General features: G+C 38.6%; 2 protein-coding genes across 7 annotated transcripts in view; one reads left to right on the top strand and one right to left on the bottom strand.

Annotated features, from left to right (window-relative positions):
• ntn1b (netrin 1b) overlaps positions 1-15,422 on the top strand; it is a 70,599-nt gene extending 55,177 nt beyond the window's left edge. The window contains exons 6-7 of the mRNA XM_055194677.2: positions 1,603-1,677; positions 14,229-15,422. Coding sequence (XP_055050652.1) covers positions 1,603-1,677; positions 14,229-14,551 — 398 coding nt within the window. The 3' untranslated portion in view covers positions 14,552-15,422. The remainder of the gene's footprint in view (positions 1-1,602; positions 1,678-14,228) is intronic.
• pik3r6b (phosphoinositide-3-kinase, regulatory subunit 6b) overlaps positions 1-22,016 on the bottom strand; it is a 109,478-nt gene extending 87,462 nt beyond the window's left edge. For 2 of the 6 annotated variants that reach the window (XM_073857569.1, XM_073857572.1), the window contains exons 1-5: positions 14,408-14,547; positions 9,417-9,527; positions 3,867-3,918; positions 1,736-1,913; positions 1,587-1,660 (exon numbers count right to left, since the gene is read on the bottom strand). The gene's annotated coding sequence lies outside the window, so the exon portion shown is untranslated. Of the gene's footprint in view, positions 1-1,586; positions 1,661-1,735; positions 1,914-2,009; positions 2,045-3,866; positions 3,919-9,416; positions 9,528-14,407; positions 14,548-21,780 lie in introns of those variants that run through there. The other 4 variants (XM_073857571.1, XM_055194673.2, XM_055194671.2 and 1 more) reach the window with 4 other exon arrangements.
• Between the last annotated feature and the right edge of the window lie 993 nt (positions 22,017-23,009).

The raw sequence follows: 23,009 nt of genomic DNA, 5'->3' as shown, positions 1-23,009 counted from the left end.
GGACATGGGTGTAACAGGGCAGAGTTAGGCATTGTGCCGATTCCCTAATGGCCGCCTGGTCTTATCAAAGAGAGGCAGGATGAGGCGGACGAGAGGCCGTCATACAAAAGCAAGGCCGTCCTTCATTCCCGCATTTACATGGAAATCAGGCGTGGCTGATACGCACTCGTCACTTTCATTTACTTTAGGACGGCACTCTCAACGCATCCTCTCGCTCCCTGCCTCCCATCCCCTTCCCCCCACGATCCTTCACATCCTAATTCTACCCCCCGCCCCCTAGAGCTGGCCCGTCCACCCCCCACTTTCCCCTTCAAACTTTTTTTTATTCGGTTTGGTGGTTCTTTCCTGCTTTGCCGTTGCCCGGGTAACCTCATTCAGACGGAATATAAAGGGACATGAAAAGGGTGGATTGCACAGGGGGCTGGAGAAAATAATGAAGTTTGTCCATATTCAGGCGGAGCTGAAAGGTCTTCTCGCTCCCATCTCCAAAAATCTCGAGGTTATTACGCTACGTGAAGTAGCCGAGATGAGAGACTCTCGGGTTTCGGCTCGCGTCGGGCGGGAATTAAATGTGCAAGGAGAACCAAGGCGTTTAAACGTCCAAAAAGTGCATGGCTGGAGTGAAAGCGACTCGGAGGACTCCATCGCTGAGGCCCTCAGGTTTATTCTGGGGTCTCAACAGTGGTGTTGGATGGATCCAAGCGCTACAACTATAAATCATGGAGCGCTGGATGGTGACCTGCGGGTTATGTGTGGAAAGCTGTGTTTAAACGAGGATTCGCTCTTGCAGGCATTGTGATGGCTGTGTTGTGTTTCTGAATGAAGTTTGAATGACCTATGAACCCCGTGCCCTGACACCGGTGAGGGTGGGGCAGCCAAGCGGAGGCGTTTATAATTGGGGTGAGAAAAAACTGGGTTAAGAAGTTAAGAAGATTCAATAATTAAATACCTATAAAGATGTGGACCCAACGTGCTGTTTAAAACGAAAATGCACGGATGTAAACAGGGCCTCAGTTCACTTCAGGTTCACAAGTGTCTTGGAAGAGTAACCACAGGTGCACAGGTTTACATTTATGCAAACACTATTATCCAAAGTGATTTACGGTGCATTGCACCGTATACATAGTTTTTAGCAGTTTGTGTGTTTTAACTTTTGTGCAGCTAACGCAATGCTACGGTATACCACTGAGCTATACTAACATCTGACAAACAGGAAGTGTCCAAATATGTCGTCTTCATAGCATATCTAATAAACGTTGTTGTGCTTAAAAAGTGTGCTCATGTTATGATTCCTGAAATTCTTGTTTTTGGACATTTGTAAGCGTTTTCTGTGTTCAAATACTTTTTGGGGGCACCTCTGTGTGCACGTGAGCCAAAGAGGACACCTTTTAATACCAGAGTATGAAGGACGTATAAATGCTGATCTTCTCTTTTTTTAACAATTGGGGGATTTCTTAAACAAATCTGGAACACGTTCATGCTCCGTTAAAGAAACACTGCGCGTACCAAGATCCACATGCACATGCAGCTGCAAGACTCATTTTGAAACCCGTTATACTCACTTCTGCTTCACAACTTTTTTTTACCTGTTTTCATTCTCAGACTGTGACTCGCACTGCAAGACCACCAAGGGCAAAATGAAGGTCACGATGAAAAAGTACTGCAAAAAAGATTTCGGTAAGTAGCTTTCGTTTAAAAGCACCTGATGTCTTTTTCAGAACGATGCGTGACACACCTTTTCTTCTGGGTCTCTTCTGTGGCTCTCTCGCTCTCTCTCTCATAGCACTGACAGCTTATTCAAGGGCTAAAGGTTTATGTTATAGCATCAAAGCGTGTGAACTCAGCAGGTTTCTCCAGATGGACACACTCAAAGTCCCTTGCAGCATGTAGAGGACAAAGGGGGCAGCTGGTTCCTGTTGAAAGCAGAGATTTCATAGATTTCAGCAGTTTAAATACTAATATAGTTAATATAATAAAAGGTCTATTGAAGTTAAAGAATGCCGTTATACGTTTTAAGGTTGGAAGTGGTAAAACAGATAGCCAGAGGTGCTTTCCTAAAGCGCACCTAGAAAGTTTTAACTAAAAAGTGAAAGGGATATTATTGCAAAGAAAAACTATAGAATATTTTTTCAAATAATATCAATGCTATGCTGTATAAATTTAATTTATACTATATCTAAAGTGCACTTAAAAAATGCTGGATTGTTTTAACCCAGAGTTGGGTCAAAAAGGTACAAACCCAACTTTGGGTTGTACTGTAATAACCTATGCGGGGTTGTTTAAACCCATTGTTGGTCATAAAAAACATCTGCAAGGCCTGAAAGAGATCAAGCCTCAGCCAAGAGAAAGTAAAGCAAAAGTAACTAAAAAGTAATGTAAGCATTACTTTCCATGAAAAGTAACTAAGTAACACAATTAGTTACTTTTTGGGGGAGTTGACCCCAACCTGATTTTCACATCAGTGTTGACCTGGGACAACATATTAATCAACCAATCAGAACTGAAAGATAGATTTACAAATAATATGCAGTTTAAGGCCCGAGCATGGATTTTTGAAATTCTGCGTACATTGTACGTGTAGGTGGCGTATGCGCGTACCAGAGAATGTTGTATGTAGCCCAGGAGATGCATTGCATTGCAATGTGCATGTTTCGGATGTCTGTGTGTACACGTACAAGTCAATTGAACTGTACTTTGTAAAACGTGCGTTCAACCATGCGCATACTGTACGTTCAAGTACACGTTATGGTCACAATGAAAAACTTTTTTAAAATTAATGTGCCCTCATAATCTTTAAAGTGCACATATTTCATTGCTAAACAAACAACATTATATTGTGTATTTGGTATAATACAATGTGTTTGCGTGGTTTATGGTTAAAAAAACACATTATTTTCTACATACCGTACATTTTTGTAGCTCCAGATTTCAGTCTGTTCCTAAAACGCACGAATTTGAAGAGTGCTGTGTTCCTGATTGGCCAGCTAATCTATACCTGGTGATTGGCCTGAATACTTCTGACGTCAGCAGGAAATGTGACGCTCCTTACCATGTTTGAAAGATTCGGTTGCTAACAGGATTCAACTTACAGGCTGTGAGTCCAAGCGGGAGGAATTATGATAATATCGCTCTTTATTACACAATTGCTCTTCAGTACGTGTTGCCTACAAATGAATGTGTTTGTTAAAGTCCAAGAAAAGAGATTTACGTTGGAGATGATAAGTCATGTCATCGTTTACTTTGGGGTTTGTACCTTTTGCATATCGTTAACATGTACTAATACACACACATCAAAGGAAATGTAAAAACGTGAATCGGACAATAGGTGCTCTTTAATTAAAACGCAAATCTCCTCCCCTTCTCGAAACGATCTCTATTTACTTACGTTCATATGGTATGGCAGGTGATCGCAGCTATTAGCAAATAGCAACATGACCCAACTTCCAACAATACCAATCAATTCTTTATGGACGAATTCAAGTCCCGCCCTACCTTTAAATTAATTTCAGAAGCCGTTTCACTCACATATACGTCACCACTGGGAAAATAAGACAATCGCTACTTCCGTTTTATGGCACCTTAAAAAAAAGACTATACTTGGGCTTTAAGCTTACTGGGCACTATAAATGGCCCTTAAAATACATATTATCAATGTAAACCCCTTAAATGCATTGGATAATATTATCGTAAAACAAATATCTTAAAATCTCCTATATAAGGCCACAATAAAAGGCACCTGTATGTGAACGAAAAAAGACAGGGTTTGTTTTTGACCGTTTACAGGTCCTGCAGTTATTTGTTAGGTGGAGAAAATCTGAAGATGTTTGATTTCAAAGTGTGACATCATAAATTCATTCCTGACTTGCCTCAAGTCTGGATAGAGATCTGAAATGTGTGGTGTCCAAGAAGACTGCCAAGCTGGAGAAAATGAGAGGGGAGAAAAGTTATAAACATTTATAAGTTATTAAAAGTAAAAAAAAAAGTAAATACCACACCATTACATCTTAACACAACACATGCAAGGTTTTGGAACAAAACAAAATTTATTTTTTGCATGAACATTACGCAATATTAAGTACCCGTTTTCATCCAAAACAATTACCTGCGTAAAAATATTAATTTGATCTGTATGAGTGTTCCCATATATGGTCAAAAAATGGTCACTAGCTGTCACTGGTGCAAAAAGTTCATATTAGTCCCTCAAAAGTACATATTGCTACCAAAGAGTGCATATTGGTACCAACATCTGGTCATGGCATTGACCCAAAAGACAGCGTGGGACCATTTTTCTGAATCAAACCCATGACTTTGGTGTCACTATCTCCATGTTCTACTAGTTGTGCTGGAGGGGCAAACTTCATCAAAATGAGTTTTAAAATATTTTCTGCTGTACACGGTATCTAAACCACATATACACAGCTGTCAAATTTTTACGGTAGGCCACAGAAGCTTGCCTGCAGCATTTTTGCACACACTGAAATGTGAGTTTGTGGTCGAAGCGAGAGGAAAATATTGCACCCGAAGTGAAGGTTATGCTTATACAGAGGTAATCTATACCTCAAACTGCAGTTCTCAACCACACGGGCCATTTAAAGTGCACGTTCCACATTAATCCATAGCACCGTATCTATAATAATATCTCTGTATTGCTCATTACTTGAAGCGACTCATTTAATATCAATCTTCCAGTCTCCCTTATCACGCCGGTTTCCAAAACACACTTCAGTACCTCTCGGAGAAAAAATGTTAGAGCATATTAATACAGACAATTGCCATGGGCTGCATCAGCATCTTAAATAACTAATGGAGGGATGGTGGAAAAGAGATACAGTAGAGAGAGATAATGAAACATGGAGAGAGACATTAATGGCGGTATTGGTCATCATCTGTAGCGGCTATCGCTGTTTTCAAGAGCCAAGATATTAAATTTCATTATGATTCGTTTTACTCTCAGCCGCAACAAATGTTCCCGCTCTGGGTTTGTTCTCGTAGGGAAGTCGTTCATCATGTTGATGTTATATGGAGCAGGTAACACTGACTAAGCCTCTGGTCTCCTGACTGCAGTATAAACATCATTTTCTAGTGGGGGTGTTAGAGGGGAAATCGTGTGTCCACATTAAGACCCCGTGATTTTCCTTCCGTCGGCACAGTTTAAACAGACAGCAAAAACTATTATAGTCAGTAAGACTTGCATGTATTTGAGTTATATGCATATAAAATGCATATAACCTTTCAACATGTCACTCAATGTATACATACCAGCAATCTGTGCTGTTTTCATAATTGCATAGTCTCAAAGAAATTTAGAAAATGTGCCTGAATTTATATTATATGTATATATACACACGACTGGTCAAGTTTGTACATACCACCTTCATTCTATATGACTTTTTGACATTTTAAAATATACATTTACATTTATGCATTTGGCAGACGCTTTCATCCAAAGGGACTTACATTGCGTTCAAGCTATACATTATATCATTATGCGTGTTCCCTCTAAATATTGTTTAGTTGTTTTAATCCATGGCTGGGTAAGTATTGGACAGAACCAGCTGCTGGGCTGCCATGCTGGGTTGTTTTTAACACAAATGCAGAACTGTAAACCCAAACAGTACATCAGTGAAAAAAGTTTATTCAACCTTAAAGTTTTATGTGTGTTGAACAATTTCACCGCTTTGAGTTCCTCAAACTCAAATAAAATGAGTAAAAAAATTACCGTATTTACTGGACTATAAGTAGCACTTTTTTCATAGTTTGGCGGGTCCTGGAACTTCTAGACAGGTGCGACTTATACTGTATGACAAAATTATTTCATATGAACCAAGAGAAACCATTACCGTTTACAGGCGCGAGAGTCCGCTCTATGCTCCTCCTGTATTTATGTAATTTAATGGATTCATTAATGCGTACGGCTGTGACGATGATGAAATTTGATGGTTAATTGCCTAATAAATTGTGACGATTAAGACAATTAATCGCCTGTTTTTGGGCTTTGCTGGTTATGACGATTAATTGACCGTTTTATTGCTTTGACATTCAATTCTCACACATTTAGTTTGTTTTTGAAATAATTTTCACACATTGTTGTGATTATTTAAATTAAATATTTTGCTAGGCTTACCTAGCAGTGAATATTAATACACATAACACATATTTAAAAGTAATTATTTAATGATAATATTTCATACTGCTTATCAAAGTTTTGCTGCATTTCTTTAAATGCTGTTTTTCCACTGTATCGAATGGTTTTGCAATGTATTGCATTACACTGCCAGTTAAGGAACGGCATCTGATACTGTCTCATTTATACAGGCGCTACAGCTCCGCCTTGTGTTTTTTAGAGAAATGTGCAATCATTGCGGTGATCTAAAATCATTGCGATGAGGTCAAACAATCATTATTTAATCATTGTGACAGCCCTAGTGATGCGGAATGACTTTGGGACCTTTTTGAACTTGATTTGGCTTTTCGTGTTAATTTAGCCTATTCAGCCTCCCAGGTATGTTCTGTATGCTATTGTTTAGTTGAATAACTTGCCTTTCCAGATTAAATATCTGTACTTCGGCTTGGATTTTGTGAAATAATTTTCTAAATAAACGCGCTTTAAGTACAGTGCGACTTATATATGTTTTTTCCGGAATAGTCCGGAAAATACGGTAGCTAATGCAAAACTTTTACTTAAAACTTCCATTGGTTTATTTATAACCCAGCAGTTGGTTCTGTCCAATATTTACCCAACCATGGGTTAAAACAACCCAACATTCTTTAGGCTATGTTTACAAAAATGTGTTTAAACACTTTTACTACGGTTACGCCTGTCATCCAGACTACTCCAGAGTTTTTGACACTCGCAAACGGAGACTTTTATAAATGCTACATTTTTTTTTTTGAAAACTCTGGGGTTGACTGCGGTCTAAACAGACGTAAATGAAGTTTTATGTAAAACACATTCGCTCCCTTATTGGGTGTTCTGGATCAATGAGTGCGTTTACATGCTAAATAAACTGATAACACGTGGGGTCATGTAAACGCGTAAATAGTTTTCTTTAATCTGGGAAAGCCCATAAACGGCGTAAGCAAAAACCGATCGGCACAGGTAGTTTTTCGCTCATTACCCCAATTTCGTGTGGCATGTAAACACTTTAACCGGCTTTCTCACGGTTTTGTCCATGTGCGCATGCCTCCGCGTGTGAAAGATAACCGTCAGATATGGAAGTAAGCGGAAAGTAACGTATAAAAGTCTCTGCTCTACTAAAGCAGTTGGCAGAGAAACTGTGAAAATAAAAACTGATGTTATATTTGAAGAGTTTCGTTGCAAAACGAGATAATCACCGTTTTTTTAATTGTTCAGAAATCTCGTTTTTTGGTTGTGCATTCCAATTAATTTCAATGCAACTGCAGTTGGTTTGTTTTGATTTAAACCTTCATAACTTAAAAAATACAGCTAAGTAGCACCATAAAACATGATAACATAAAAATAAACATGTTTTGACAAAAATGTTAAAAAATGGATTTATCTCGTTTTGCAACGAAACTCTTCATTTACAGGTTCTGGTGACACTAAAAGAGATAAAACAATATAGTTTAAGACATGCCCAAAGATATACCGTCGGCTTTTTGATCGACTATTATGTACTATAGGCGATGACATCAATACCTGCGAGAAACCTGACAAATCTCCAAGTCCCATGTAAACGCAGTTGTCTGCATAGCCGGTTTATTGATTTGCATGTAAACACATGAAAACAGCTTTTTATAATAAGCAGATTTTGTATCCTTTCCTGATTCGTCAAGCCCCTTTCATATATGACTATTACACTAGAGAAAGAATACAATTTGTTCAACCACAACGACGTTGTAAACAGTAACATGGAGATGGAGCTGCAGGCTTTGCTGATTTTTAGCCATTCAAACGCTCTTTTTAAGCTTTTCCGGGACAGGGTTTAGGTTAATCCAGAACTAGGCCTTATTAATATTAGGTCATTTAAGACGTTTTTTACAAACATACCTTACAAAAAACACTACAGGTGTGCATCGTAACACAAAACAATGTCAACAAAATATTTTACAATTAAACAGGACAAGTTGTTTTTAAAGAAAGCAGCTCAAACATGCATTTTAGTCTGGGACTATATGAGCCCTGTCCAGGAAACCGCCCCATATGATGGGTTGTTGATTGGGTTAAACCCAACAGCACCTTGTTTGCACTTTTTGACCCAACCTGAAAATAACCCAAAGTGTAGTTTTGGGATTACGATGTTTGAATTTGTCCACAAAACTTTCATTTAAACTGTAATCGAATTTTAACGATCCTTTCGATCAAATGTTTAGGTCACAAAAAACACATTCATTCAAAGCAAAGTGTTTGACTGATAGCGTACGTGATGTGAATTATCCAGAATATGCTAAAAGTTACACCGCACCTACATCTGCCCATCGCTCATCGCTGGCAGATGAGAGAGACAGACAGACAGACAGCGAGACAAGAGAGAAAGAAATACTCCCCGTCGATCCTCTTTTGTGCCCTGTCACTACGGAGACAGAAGTGTTAAAGGGTCACATTCTTTTTCTCATGGTTGGGGGGTCAATGACAATGAATCAAAGAGCATTGTGTGTGTGTCAGTGTGTGTGTATGGGGCGCCTCAGGATTGCCACACACACACACGCACAGCGGAGGCAGCAGTCAGCGCCCGTGTAAGCGTTTGGGCGTAGGGCGTCCCAGCGGGGTGCGAGTCCGGAGCTTCAGTGTGGTAATCAGGCGCACTAATTAGATTAGAGACCGGCTTGTGTACAGCGTGTGGGTCACGATCCAGCACACTGACCGCAGACACAGAAAGTCAGCAGGACATCTGGCAAATCTATGGGCCTCTTCCTCTCTTTAAATTCATTTCTCAATCACAGACAGAGGAATCCCACACCGCATCACCTTTTCACCTATTCAGAGTTTTTATGTATCTCCACATTGTCGTGAAGGCGACTAAAAATGGTCTCATCCTATTCAGACGATCTAATGGGGCTTTGGTGATGGATTGTGCCGTGTCGCCACATGCAAAGAAGGGTTTAACTTGGATTAAACTGGCCCTCGAGGCACTTGTATACAAGATTGGCTTTTAATCCTTTGGTTTCATTATATAGATATCTATTGTACAAAATATATTTGGACAATTAAGACAAACTTTAATTTAGTTAACAAATAGATTAAAAATGAAAAACGCAAAGATTTTGAACATATATATTTGATAAGATGTGATTGTGCTATTAATATTTAACATGAATGCCAACTGATTTAATATATTTTAATATAATGGTTTAAACCTCCAAAAATCTGCTAGATGTTTTTAGTTACACAGTCTCAAACACAGGTACATACAAAATCTTTCAAATGCAGAACAACTGGGAATCTTTCCTATTACCTGCTCAAATCTGGAAAGCGTTTGCCACCCGCATGGCATATCTGAGGCTCCGGGTTGCAGTCAGGAAAAGTGCCAGCTTGGCCGGGTTCAATTTAATCTGTGCCAGTGATCCTGGAAGAGCATTAAACACATACAGAGAAAGATCTGACTTACAGTGTTATTGTATAGTATTTTAACTAAATAACTAAACTTTATGGGGAAGTTTCCCGGACAGGGTTTAGATTAATCCAGGACTAGGCCTTAGATATATTAGGACATTTAAAGAGATAGTTCACCCAGGGATGAAGGCGATGTCGTTGATGGCTCACCCTCATGTCGTTCCGGGCTCGTGGGGCCTCCGTTCGTCTTTGGAGCACAGTTTACGATGTTTTGTATTTGGTCCGAGAGCTTGTTGACCCTCCATTAAAAATCTATGTACGGTATACTGTCCATGTCCAGAGAGGTAATTAAAACATCATCAAAGTAGTCCATGTGACATCAGTGGGTCAGTTAGAATGTGTTGAAGCATCGAAAAAACATTTTGGTCCAAAAATAACAAACATTACGACTTTATTCAGCATTGTCTTCTCTTCCTGACGTGGCTGACGTGTTATCTGGTGCGCCCCAGCTGTTTTTTGTGAGCTTGAGCTTCGTTTACAGTCTGAGGGAGATGCACACTGTAAGTTTGAAAACAAAAAACTTCGCAAACATGTCAGAGGATAACACGTCAGTCGCGTCACTGCAGTCACGTGACTTTAGTGTCGCGCATGCGCTTTACAACAGATGCAGAAGAGTAGACAATGCTGAATAAAATATTGGACCAAAATGTATATTCGATGCTTCAACAGATTCTAACTAACCCATTGACATCACATGGACTACTTTGATGATGTTTTTGTTGCCTTTCTGGACATGGACAGTGTACCGTACATGGATTTTCAATGAGGGGTCAACAAGCTCTTGGACTGGATCTGGGGCATCTTAGACTGTGTTCTGGAGATGAACGGAGGTCTTGCGAGTTTGGAACGACATGAGGGTGAGTCATTAATGACATTATTTTCATTTTTGAGTGAACTATCCCTTTAAGTCGTTTTTACATACAATACATACCTTACAAAAAACAATACTTGGTGTGCTTCTTTAGACAAAAAAGCACAGATATACGTAAAATAATAAAAGCATGTCAAACATGCATTTTAGTCTGGGACTAGGATAAGCCCTGTCCGGAAAACCGCCCCTTTAATGTTTAACAAACTGTGATTTTGTAACTCGTTCCTATCAAATGTCATATAAATATTCAATGCATGATGCACGGCTACATCAAACAATGCTATATGCACATTTTTTGGATGGTTGGTGTCGAGATGCTTAGGTGTTTTGTAGTATTATTGTTATCCAGGCCACTAAAAGGGCATTTCTATATGGGTTCACACCTAAGTTTGATACCAATGATTACAGGGTGTTTTAGGCTCTCTGTCGAGGGCGAGTCAAGAGCGAGACCCGGGGCAGGATTCTCACGCTGCTCTTGGAGCGGAGCTCGCGAGCCAGGCTCAGATAGCTCACGAGGTCGAAGCACATCCGAGACTCTTCTGGCAGTTTCTCTATGCTAGGGATGATAAACAGTGCCCCCCCTCGCCCGCCAGCGTTACCCTCCGCACACCCTTCTTTTTATCTCCTGCTATTTGGATGGGGAATCGGGCTCCGACCCAGAGAAACGGAGGCGATGAATGCCGGGACTGTGGGAGTGCGTTCAACTCGCACCAACACTTTTCTTTTCTTCTCTCAAATTGGGTGCAATTTGCTCACAGCATCCCCCCCACCGCTCAATTTGGGCATTCCATTCAGCCATCAGGGGCGATCCGTGCCTCCCTCTCTAAAGAGAGTGTTCACATTCAAGGGGGTAAAGAAAGGGAGCTAGGAATGAAAGAGCACTTCCTGTGTCATTTTTACACAATGCTGTAATGGCATATTTCTTAAACATGTGTCGCCGGTTCATGGGTTACAGGCTATGGAGTGCGCGCGAGTGTTTTAGGGCGTTACGAAAATGGCTCCCTGGTACAGACTGGGTCAGTTCTTGATAAATGCAAAATGGAGGTCTTTACCCCTCCAGGCGTCTCGGAAATCTCCCCGTGTGAAACCACTTCAGGTCAAGTACAGATTAGCTGGCAGTCTGTGGGTCTGATTAGGTTTGAAAATGGTGTGACTGGGAGATCTTTGCCAGCTGTTTGCCTTACCAGTTACCACACGGGGTGGATGTTAACACATCTGAAGTTTTTGCTTGGTTTTAATAGTTGCAAATGACTGGTGAACTACGTATAATGGTTTGAAACAACCTAGCATAGGTTAAATTACAACCGAATGGGCTGAGTTTGTCCCTTTTTGACCCAACATTTTTAGAGTCAAATGAATAGAATAATTTTTTATGAAGCTTTTATAAGATAATATATTTTGTAATGAGAAACCCTTTTAATAAAAAAAAAAATGCTCGGCCTTATGCTGCGTTCAGACCAACCACGTTAGAGGCGTCAAATGGAGTGATTTCAATGTTAAGTCAATGTAAAGAGGCGCTGATGCGCATTTGAAGGCGACGCGAATGGGGCGTTTAGCGCGGCACAGTAGATGCGATTCCGCTTCTTTTGTGCGTCTAATTTGCGCATATGGCGCAAATTGAGTGTTGCTGCGGGAAACGCGCAAGTTGAAAACTTTGAACTTTGGCAGGAAAACGCGCCCCATTAACCAATTAGGAGCTTGCTCTAGTAGTGACTTGATTACAGGAAGCGAGCAGAGTCGCAGAAGCCTATGGAAGGCCCTCCCATGATGCAAATTTTCACAAGAATGTATTGATGACTAGAATTTCACATGCAAATTTGACGCCTAAAACGCGGCTGGTGTGAACCCACGGTTAGACTGTTGGGCCCCACTGTACACACCAATGCAAATGCAAAACTATGGCCCTGCCCACATGTACACAAGTATTTTCAAAACTGTACAGGTGTAGCTTTTTCTATGAGGTTTAAACGTTTGTCCACACGCAATCAGGTGACTGAAACCAAACTTTTTTGAAAACTCCTTTTAGGGTGAAGATTTGTAGAAACTCTGGTTGCAGCATTGTCGTGTAGCCGGTGAAACGTGTAGCCGGTGACGTGCTGAGGGGAAACTCTGCAATGGCTTTTGATTCGCCAACATGGTTTTCACAGATAGGGATATATCACCATCTGTTGGTTTGGCATGCTATTGACAGTCAGCGGTTCATACTGGGTTTTTGCGTGTTCCTGTGGACGCGAAAGGAAAAACGTTTATAAAAATACCTGTGTACGTGTGGACCAGGCCTAAGACATCTTCTGAAACTCTCAGGATTACTACACTTTCTTAAAAAAATCCAGATAATTTACTCACCCCCATGTCATCCAAAATGTTGATGTCTTTCTTTGATCAGTCGAGAAGGAAATACATTTTTGGGGAAAAACATTCCAGAATTTTTCTATATAGTGGACTTTATTGGACTTCAACAGTTTACAGTTTCAATGCAGTTTAAAATTGCAGTTTCAAAGCAGCTTCAAAGGCCTCTAAACAATCCCAAACGAGGCATAAGGATCTTATCTAGCAAAGCGATTGTCATTTTCGGCAAGAAAAATTAAAATATGCACTTTTAAACCACAACTTCTCGTCCTGCACTAGCCGTGTGATGCGCCAGCGCAACCTCATGTAATGTGTAAGCATGTTGAAAAGTCACGCATCACAAATGTGAAACGCAAACTTGCGGACCAATTTAAACAATAAACGGACACAAAGACGTTATTTAGTATCGTTCCACATACAACAACGTTAGAGCGGTCCTGTTTTCCACACTTGTAAACACTGGGGTGGTAGTTTTGCATACGTCATGCGCGACCTTTTGACGTGCTTGTGCATTTTATGAGGTCACGCTGGTGGTTAGTGCAAGAAGAAAAGCTGTGGTTTAAAAATAATTTTTTTATTTTTGCCAAAAATGACAATTGTTGTGCTGGAGAAGACCCTTGTGCCTCGTTTGGGATCTTTTAGAGCCCTTTGAAGCTGCGCTGAAACTGCAATTTTAAACTGAATTGAAACTGTAAACTGTTATGGTCCAATAAAGTTTACTATATGGAGAATAATACTGGAATTTTCGTAAAAAAAATTATTTTCTTCTCGGCTGAGCAAAGGAGGACATCGACATTTTGCATGACGTGGGGGTGAGTAAATTGTCTGGATTTTTTTGAGAAAGTGGAGTAATCTTTTAAGTAGACACATGTACTTTAAGATTATTATGAGAAATTTGTAAGAAACGAGACCTGAGCAAAATTCTCCATTTAAAGAGAAACATTCAAAATCATGTGTGACTTTTTTATCCTATACTGTAGGTGGTACTCGGATTCATTTACAGTAAAGCACTGTGTCTATTAGCAAGCAAAGCTTACTTTTTAAACACAATAGATAAGAAAGAGAGCGGAATGGGCAGGTCTCCATCTTTTCCTTTCTATCGATATCAGGAGAGGAAAGCGTTTCTATAGCAACATCCATTGTGGGCAAATATCACAGCTGGCGAGGTGATGCCATTAAAATACTGTAATGTTTAGTACTTCATACACCGTCAGACAAAAGTGGTCAAAATATGTAGCCCAGCTGTCACTGAAACTTGACACCTAAAGAGTTCATATTTGATACATTTTGGTACTTAATGGTGAATCTTAGAACATTTTGAAAAGGGTACTGCCCCAGTGACGGCTACATATTTTGACCATTTTTTCTAACAGTGTACCAGACCCAACACCATCCTTGCGTGTCTTACTTTTCTTTATCTGTTCATCTCCGCAGCGGTCCAGGTTCACGTGCTGAAAGGCGACAAGGCAGGAGAATGGTGGAAATATACCATCAACATCATCTCTGTGTATAAGCAGGGTGGAAACCGCATCCGCAGAGGAGACCAGATCCTGTGGGTTCGTGCAAAAGATGTGGCGTGCAAGTGCCCGAAAATCAAACACGGCAGGAAGTACCTGCTCATGGGCTCGGATGATGATGACTCCCGCAGTCAGAGCGGCGTGGTGGCGGACAAAACCAGCCTGCTCGTTCCCTGGAAAGACCTGTGGGCCCGTCGGCTCAGAAAATTCCAGCAGCGCGACAAAAGAGGAAAGTGCTAAAGGGAAAACGAGAGAGATTAAAAACAGGAGAGAAAATATTGACCCCAGGCACCTACATGTTGTATGGTTGTTTGATGTGAACTGCGCTGGAGGACAACCCGTTCTGCAGTTTTGCCTTCCGTCGTTTATCGTTTTCCCATCAAGATTTTATTTTTTCATATCTTCAATTTTGCAGAATTTGCACCTACTTTTAAGTATACATGTATGTAAAGTGGTTTATGTGTGAACCGTGCTGGTGTCTGTGATTTCTGTCTTTCACGAAGGATGAAAACGAAAAAAAGCTACTGAGTCAGTTTATCTGTGTGAAAGCGCTTGTTCAATGTCAGTGTGTTGGCTTATATAAGATGGTCTGAATATTTCAAAGCTCATCTTACATGCAGTGGGGTCCGAAAGTCTGAGACCACTAGTGAAAACAATGCTACAATTTTTCCAATTAATAATACTAGGAACATTTTGAATAAGTTAAAAACAAGTTAAAGCATTTGTGTAGATCAGACACTAAAGTAAGGCCTAACAATTCCCAAATTGTGTGTTACAGCACTGTAACAAAGATTTGTTGGTTCAACAAAAAAAGTAACCTGGTTGCGTAAAATTTTAAGTTAATTTAACTTAAAAATATAACTTAGGCAACCAGGTAACTTACTTTAATAAGTTAAACCAACTTTTTTTTAATTCCAGGAAATGCGTTAAAATATATGCATACTGCAGATAAGTTGAATTAAATGTTTGTTCACCTTTTGCTAGAATTTGTGCAAACCTGATAATCCACGATCCCAGCAAATCTGAAAAGAAGATAAAAGTATTTTAACTTTTGGATCCCGCTGTATGATGTCTAGTTTCAGTAGGGCTGCATAACAATGAGTGTTTGCAGGGTGAGGGTTTTTGTTTGCATCATATGTGTGTGTGTGTTGTGTGTAATAGTTATGTGTATGTGGATGCACACACATGGATGTAAAATTTTATGAAAAAAATATTTGTATATATTAAGTATTCATATTTATATATAATATAAATTATATATAAATATAAAAATGTAATACACATGTAAATATTTTTTAAATATATACATGCATGTGTGTGTATTTATTTATACATAATTATTATACACAATACACATATAGTATGTGAACAAAAACTTTTATTCTGCAAACGATTAGTTGTGATTAGTTGTTATGCAGCCCTAGTTTCATAAGATTTTATTTTGAAAGAACAATAAAAAAAGATGCCAATCTGTCAAGCCAATACATGCCAAAATTAGGTATAAGGTCAAACCTTTACATTTTCTCCGATACCTCAATGTCGCTGCATTTTGATTGGTTCAAATGGCATGACATCACAAGGTTCATTTGGTGCCAAAAGCTTTCACTTTTGGCCATTTATACTAACTGTGGTAAATTGTGGACTAGTCTAGAGTTTAGTTAAACAGATAGAGTATTATTTTTAACCACTTTATGATTTTTGATTTGAAAAAATAAATATTTTTATTACGAACACATTTACAAGGAAAATCTTGTTACTTGTTTGCAAAATTATTGAGACGACTAAAATGTGTGGCCAGACTTTACTAGAGCTACTAAATGTGAGTTCAGTGTTAATGTTTAGTGTTAAAATAATGCAGGATTTCTTTGTTGAGTGATATAACGGCATTCAGAGCCTCGCCTTTTCCTGAGCCTGTTTTAATTCACTTCCAGTATTTTCATCGGATGGTATTCACAGCTATTTTTATCAGTGTATATAAAACACAAGGTCACATCCTACAAAAAAAAGAAAAAAAAAAGAAATGAGATACTGTAAAATGCCTCCTAGTTTATAGTAAAAAAAAACCTTTGTGTTATCACTCACGCGGTACCTTTGTATGTTCTGGTACTTTACTGCGGTGATATACTCTAATGTTATTTGTATAGTTGTATAGTTTTTTCCTTTTGTACAATATTTAGTAGATTATATTCACATGCAATTAACCATTTGTATGCCATGAACTTGATATTCTGAGAAGATGAAGTTTAGGTTTTCTTTGTTTACAAGAGTTATAGTGTATAAGGGGGTTGTACTATATGTATGTGACATAAACACACGCTTTGAAACTCTGACTGTGGCTAAAAAATGACTATATGATTTATTAAAACTCATCTATATGGTCTATGGTCTCTTGGAGACGTTGTGACCTCACATGTAGACTCTGACCAATTTTCCTGCCGTTTGGAAAATGACTCTGTTGGACTGATTTTTGATGAAGACATTTATAAAGTTCATGGTTCTCTTGTATATGATGTTTTACTGTATACTTTGCAAAAACTGTGTATTGTCCCGTAATTCATACTAATATATTATGGTTCTCATAAATGAGCATATTTAATGATACATGAACTCACATGACGACGTGTTTTATCTTTGGTTCCAAATATTGTACATATGAAGTATTTTTAAATGTAGCCACAAGCAAAACGTTAATCAGAGAAATGAAACTAAATGCAAGGAATAATAAACAATAAACTGTACAATTGAAAAATGTTTGTCTCCTAAATTGTATGATAATGACGTAAACTGAATTTTTTTGTGATTCCAGAATAAAAAGCCAAGTTAAACATACGCAAATACATCAAGTGAGGGTAAAAGCCCTAAGCGAAGAGTTCGTGTGAACAATAAATGTCACATGCTAGTAAATTACAGTTCTGTTTTTGTGACAAAGCCCAGCATCATCATTTACTTTGGCTCTTTTGACCTATTAAAAATACTGAGGAGGACCTAGAAGGAGCTGTGTGTATTTTAGATTATAACTACCCTGTGAGCAGATACAGCAGACTACCAAACCCACGACTGGTAAAAGGATGGGTGCTGGGGATTCTTAAAATTAAAACTAAAAAGTAATTTACTGTCTGTTCGGTTACAGTATATCCTTTGTTAGGAATATGCAATAAGCTGTTTCATCCATAATACAATTTCTGTTAAAAAAACAACAACAGCTGGAAAACTAAAAACAAGAGGACTTGGAAAATGCATGTTGAACTGGTACATCATTTTTGATCAGTGTTTTTATCTGTATGTACCCATATAGTGCTGTGCACAGATTAATCGTGATTAATCGCATACAAAATAAAAGTAATTCTTTGCATAATATATGTGTGTGTGCTGTGTGTAATTATTATGTATATGTAAACACACTCACATATATACATAAATTTCAAAAAAATATATATTTTTAAATATAATTTTTAAAAATTTATAGAATTTATAAAAATATAAATAAATATATATACACATGTAAATGTTTCTGAAATACATACATGAATGTGTATGTATTTATATATATAAATACATAACAATTACACATAGCACACACTTGTATATTATGATAAAAAATCACTTTTATTTTGTATGCGATTAATCGCGATTAATCTTTTCCCAGCACTAGTACCACTCTTAAAAATAAATTTAGTTATATAAAGTTATATTTAATCAGCTTGCGCATTCCCTGGGTTCAAACCCATGACCTTATGAGCTGCTAGTGCCACTGAGCTAAACAGGAGCACAAGAGGAAGAGCAGACTGTAGATGCGTTTTCATTACAGACTTGTTCAAACATTTAGCTTTATTTTCTAAATGTTGACAAAAGATGCAAAAATGGTGGCCTTTCCAGTAACCGATGATATGCGACCAAGCATCACGTTCCAAGCATCACGTTGACTGGCGTTGGTAGGTTTACTATATCACATCCACCGCACTAGGCATTATTTTTAACCGAAGGAGACTTATACAAACATTAATGCTGAGGAAAGCCCCTTATACTTAGGAATGGCAACGAAAAGGTGTTTTTGGAGGTAATAGTGCATTATTTTAAATCAAAAGAGATGAAAAAGTGTTATCCAAACATTATTGGCAAGGAAAGTCTGTTGGAGCAGACACATATTGAGGTATTTTTGGTAGGTTATAGTACATACCACGTCACCCTCATCAGGTGACCTGGAAATGTGAATAAACCGTTTCCATTGCGGTTTTGTGAAATTCACCACTTCTGAATTGTCTGAAAAACCACCTCATGCGAGCAAAAAAACTATTTGCGATAAATGCGAGCTTTAGCAAAATTGACGTGTTTCCATTGGCAGTATTTTAATTCGCAATGTCAATTAGCGCAACTTGAAGGGTAATGAAAACGCAATTAGTGAAGAGGAAGAGCAGACAGTAAAGAAGAGGAAGAGCAGACAGTGAAGAGGAAGAGCAGACTGTGGAAATTTAAACGTGTTCAAATGGAAAGTCGAATAATTCAGGGTTATATCTAAGAGAAGAATGGACTCAATACAAAACTCCCAGTCCTGCTCTAAAAACATTTGTCTTAGACACACTCCCACTATTGTGTCACTGTTAACAGCCATCAGGCACCTCCTAAAACAACAGTTTCCTGAATGTCTGCAAGTCTGCACGGGGCTGGAAAGGTCAAACTCAGATCATATAAGATCTATAGTGCTACGCCAAATAATGCATCACCATAACTGTATTCAGAGCATGAGATCAGGGCAGAACTACTGTACAATACACAACCTGTGATTTACAGGAAAGGATTAGCTCTATATCTTGGCTTTCTCGCTTTTGGCTTTTAAGGGACGTGACGCCATGAGAAACTTCATTTAACTTCTTGAGATTTGTCAACATTGCTCATTTAGACTGGAGGGAAACGCTTAATTTAGTGTCTTGACTGATCTTTTGTGAAGACCCTTTCACTGTTTCTCTCAATAAACGATCAACAATTTGGATTCCTTTCAGTGTTTGGGTCTCCCGGCCCCTCGCCACAGTATTAACCCTCAGCAAACCTTTGCCACATCACACAGTGCTTCTCTTGATTCTCACTTTAATGAGACTTTAACTGCACTGGTTTTATATGTTATCCTTTGTTGTATTTTAATGTTGAAGATACATTACTCATCCAATAAGAAAAATCATAGATTAGTTCTCTTGGTGTGGTTTCCCAGACAGGGGTTAAGCCTAGTCCTAGATTAACTTTAATGTTAGTGTTGTCTTGATCGAAAACAACTTGCTCTGACATATCCTAAAATATATCAGTGCGTTAAGATGCACACAAGTGGTGTTTTTACAGGGCTCCAGACTAACTTTTTTCACTAGGAGCACAGTGGCCCCCCAACTGAAAATTTTAGGGGCGCAACCAAAAAATTTAGGGGCACACAAAGTAAATTAACATGCTAATCAAATAAACAAATTTCTACAAATTTCCACTGTATTACTAATAAATACTTTGATGATAGATGCAGAAAGTACAATGTGCTGTTTCAAATTCAGTGTCACATCACAAAAAAAAAGTTAAATTTACTGGTCGCACATGTGCGACTGGATGTAAAATTCAGTGGCACACTCTCAAATTTTGGTGGCAAAATGCCTGTAAGTTAACTCCTGTTAGCATTGCATTGTGACTGAATACAAACTAGCTGGCCAATCAGGGACACATCACTTTTCAAATCTGTGCGTTTCAGAAAGAGAGCGAAATCTGGCGTAACAAAAATGTACGGTATGTGGAAAATAATGTGTTTTTTTTAACCATAAACCGCACAAACACATTGTATAATACAAAATACACAAAATAATGTTGTTTTTTAGCAATAAAATATGTGCACTTTAAAGGCAGGACGCACAATCTCTGAAAGCCAATGTTGAAATTTGAAGTTATTTAACAAACACGGCCCTACCCCATTAGAATCTGGAATTTCTTTTGATAGACCCACCCCACACATACGCAACAAAGGCAACGATGTCGGTTAGTAGTCACGCCCCTTACTGCTGATTGGCTACAAGTGTGTTTTGGTACTCGGCCCGTCTCCCTTTTCCAAAGCGTATTTCAAAAAGCGTACACCCCTCCTTTGAAATAAATCTTTCTCAAGCTATTTTTTCCTAAATTTTTGCTATGTCACACCATATGACATATTTACATGTCAAATACCCTAAAATAATTTAATCTTAAAACTTTTTCTCTATGTCTTCCATTAATTTTTATTTAAATCCCACATTTTCAATATGGTTTCAGATGTTTGGATGATCCCATCATACATTAGCCATGCAGCTCTCTATCTATAAACTGCTGAATTTTAAACCAGCCATAGAGCTTCATTAAAGCCCACACACTTCCTAACCAAACAGTCCAGACGTTGGTGTCTTGTCCCGTGAGCGTCAGGGTTGTCGCTAGTTCGTAAACAAAGCGAATGCACATTCAGCATGCATGCGCACTTCCCAGTTTCCCTTCTCTAACAGCGCTACACGCATCCCGCCCCTCTAAATCTCCCACATGATTTTCACAGAGCGGCCCCGGGCCCTTGAGAATCGCTCCATGAGAAACAAATGCCCAGGCTCCTTAATGGAGTCCAAATCAGAGCTGGATTCAAAGAGTTGCTCAGTATCACACACACACACACCTTCACACAAAATAAGAGCCCAAGTGTTTGACACCTAGGCCCTTGGCATTTCTTTCTGTCCTTTTCGCTTATTTCTATTCTCTCCATTTCCCTCTCTCTTTCACGACTAATTTCTGGCTTACGAGACAGAGGCACAAAGCCGCCTCTTATGTGCATGAGAGTGGCTGGGATTCCTCCGCACACACAAGAATGTGAGGCTGGGTTTCTTTTATCTCATTAACATTTCCATACAGGATTAAGGCACTTGGGCCCTCATGACCTGTATGTTATATGTGTCACCCATTCTCTGGGGTAGCAGCTATACTCTCGCGGCCTGAAAGCAAACAACGAAAAAGACAATTTGCTATCGCTCGAGCACTCTTTATTTTCATTCACATGCTTAAAAAAGGGCAAAAGCAGGTGTGAGAGCGATGCTCCTGTTTTGGCCGTGATATAAGGATGTGCAACATGGTGTACTACTGTAAGTGGCTTTTAACGTTACTATGCAGTTGCTATGGGTTGCTAGGTATAAAGAAAGCCCATCCACAGTTCTCTATGCAGACATGTGGAATTTTAATACATTTTTAACGTATCTGTACTTCATTTGTTTGGCAAATGTTTACTTTACTACATTCCAATGAAAAAGATTGTACTCACTATTTCATACAAGTTGTTTTTTATCTTTACTTAAATACAAATCGAGATGTTTTTCCTGAGATGGTCTGATGACATCGACACAGTGTTCACTTAACGTTAACTGTTATCAACTACAAAGTGATTTTCGTGTTTTCTCATGTTGTGAAAGTCATGTCACGTGTGTGTTGTTAGAAAAACTTACATCTGAACGTACAGTACAGAATCAAACGCCAATCATCATCGATGGATTTTCTTCCTTCTGTTTTTCTAGTGTAGAAGCGCGCGCCCCTCAAAGGTCACTGAAGAACAGGTCGCGCGCACATGACGTGTCTCCAACAGGCGGTGCAGTTTTGGTTTCAGTAAGTTAGTAAATTCATATACATTTCATTTAACACTCTTTACTGTATGCTTTAACCGTATTAGACGGTTCAGCATGTGCAGCGATCTGAACGATTCATTCAAACTGATTCGTGAACCAATTCAAAACGTTCATTGACGCCCATTGTTCAATATATGCGTCGAAAAGAATCGACTAAAAAGACTCATTTGTTTGCAATACTTTGAAAGAGCCGACTCTAAAGAATCAATCATTCGAGAAACACGAGGCAATTTTGGAATAAACGACACATTTCGTTATAAATTATATACAGCAACGAATGGAAGATACACATTGTAACAATATCTTGAGATCTTGTTCATCTTTCTTTATATATGATAATAGGCTCATTCCACCGAATCGATGCAATTTGCATGTTGTAACTCGTCGAAATTAAAGTTGATATTTTTGAACACTAAATTTAATATAACACTTTTTACTTTTCAAAATGAGTTTTGGTCAATTTTAGGTAACTAGTTTATTTTTTAACATGGTTTCTTAATGGAGGATGGAAGCATTTTGATAACAGGACTGAATTGTAGCATAGTTTTAGCAAATACATGAAATATAGCTGCAGTAAATATGGGCTAATGGCATGAAGACACTTAGCAAATGCTAGTGATTTCCCAAAATGTTCCCAAAATGTTAAAATAATCTGATAATGTCAAAGAAATAATATAGGTCAGTGGTTCCCAAACTTTTTCAGCATGTGGCCCCCCCATGTGTACGGTGCATTCCTTCGCGGCCCCCAAAAGAAAATTTGTGGCAAAAACCTGTCTTAAAACTCAACATTTTAATTAAAAAAAACATTAAATTATACAAAAAATTAGTGCTTTTGGTTAGTAGCCTTATTTTTTTAGGTTTAATTACACAGAATTCATGATAAATTAATGTATTTCATAAAATGTCATAAAACTGGGGCCCTTCTAGCACCATCTCGCGGCCCCATTGAAAACCACTGATATAGGTAACAGGACTATTAAGGTTGACATTCACAGTCATAGCATCAATATCATAAAATATTCAGAAAAAAAAGAAAAAAGTGACTTTTGATC

Source organism: Misgurnus anguillicaudatus, chromosome 19, assembly GCF_027580225.2.
Source record: "Misgurnus anguillicaudatus chromosome 19, ASM2758022v2, whole genome shotgun sequence".
In the NCBI taxonomy this organism is placed as follows: domain Eukaryota; kingdom Metazoa; phylum Chordata; class Actinopteri; order Cypriniformes; family Cobitidae; genus Misgurnus; species Misgurnus anguillicaudatus.
This window is presented reverse-complemented; position numbering and strand designations above follow the sequence as displayed.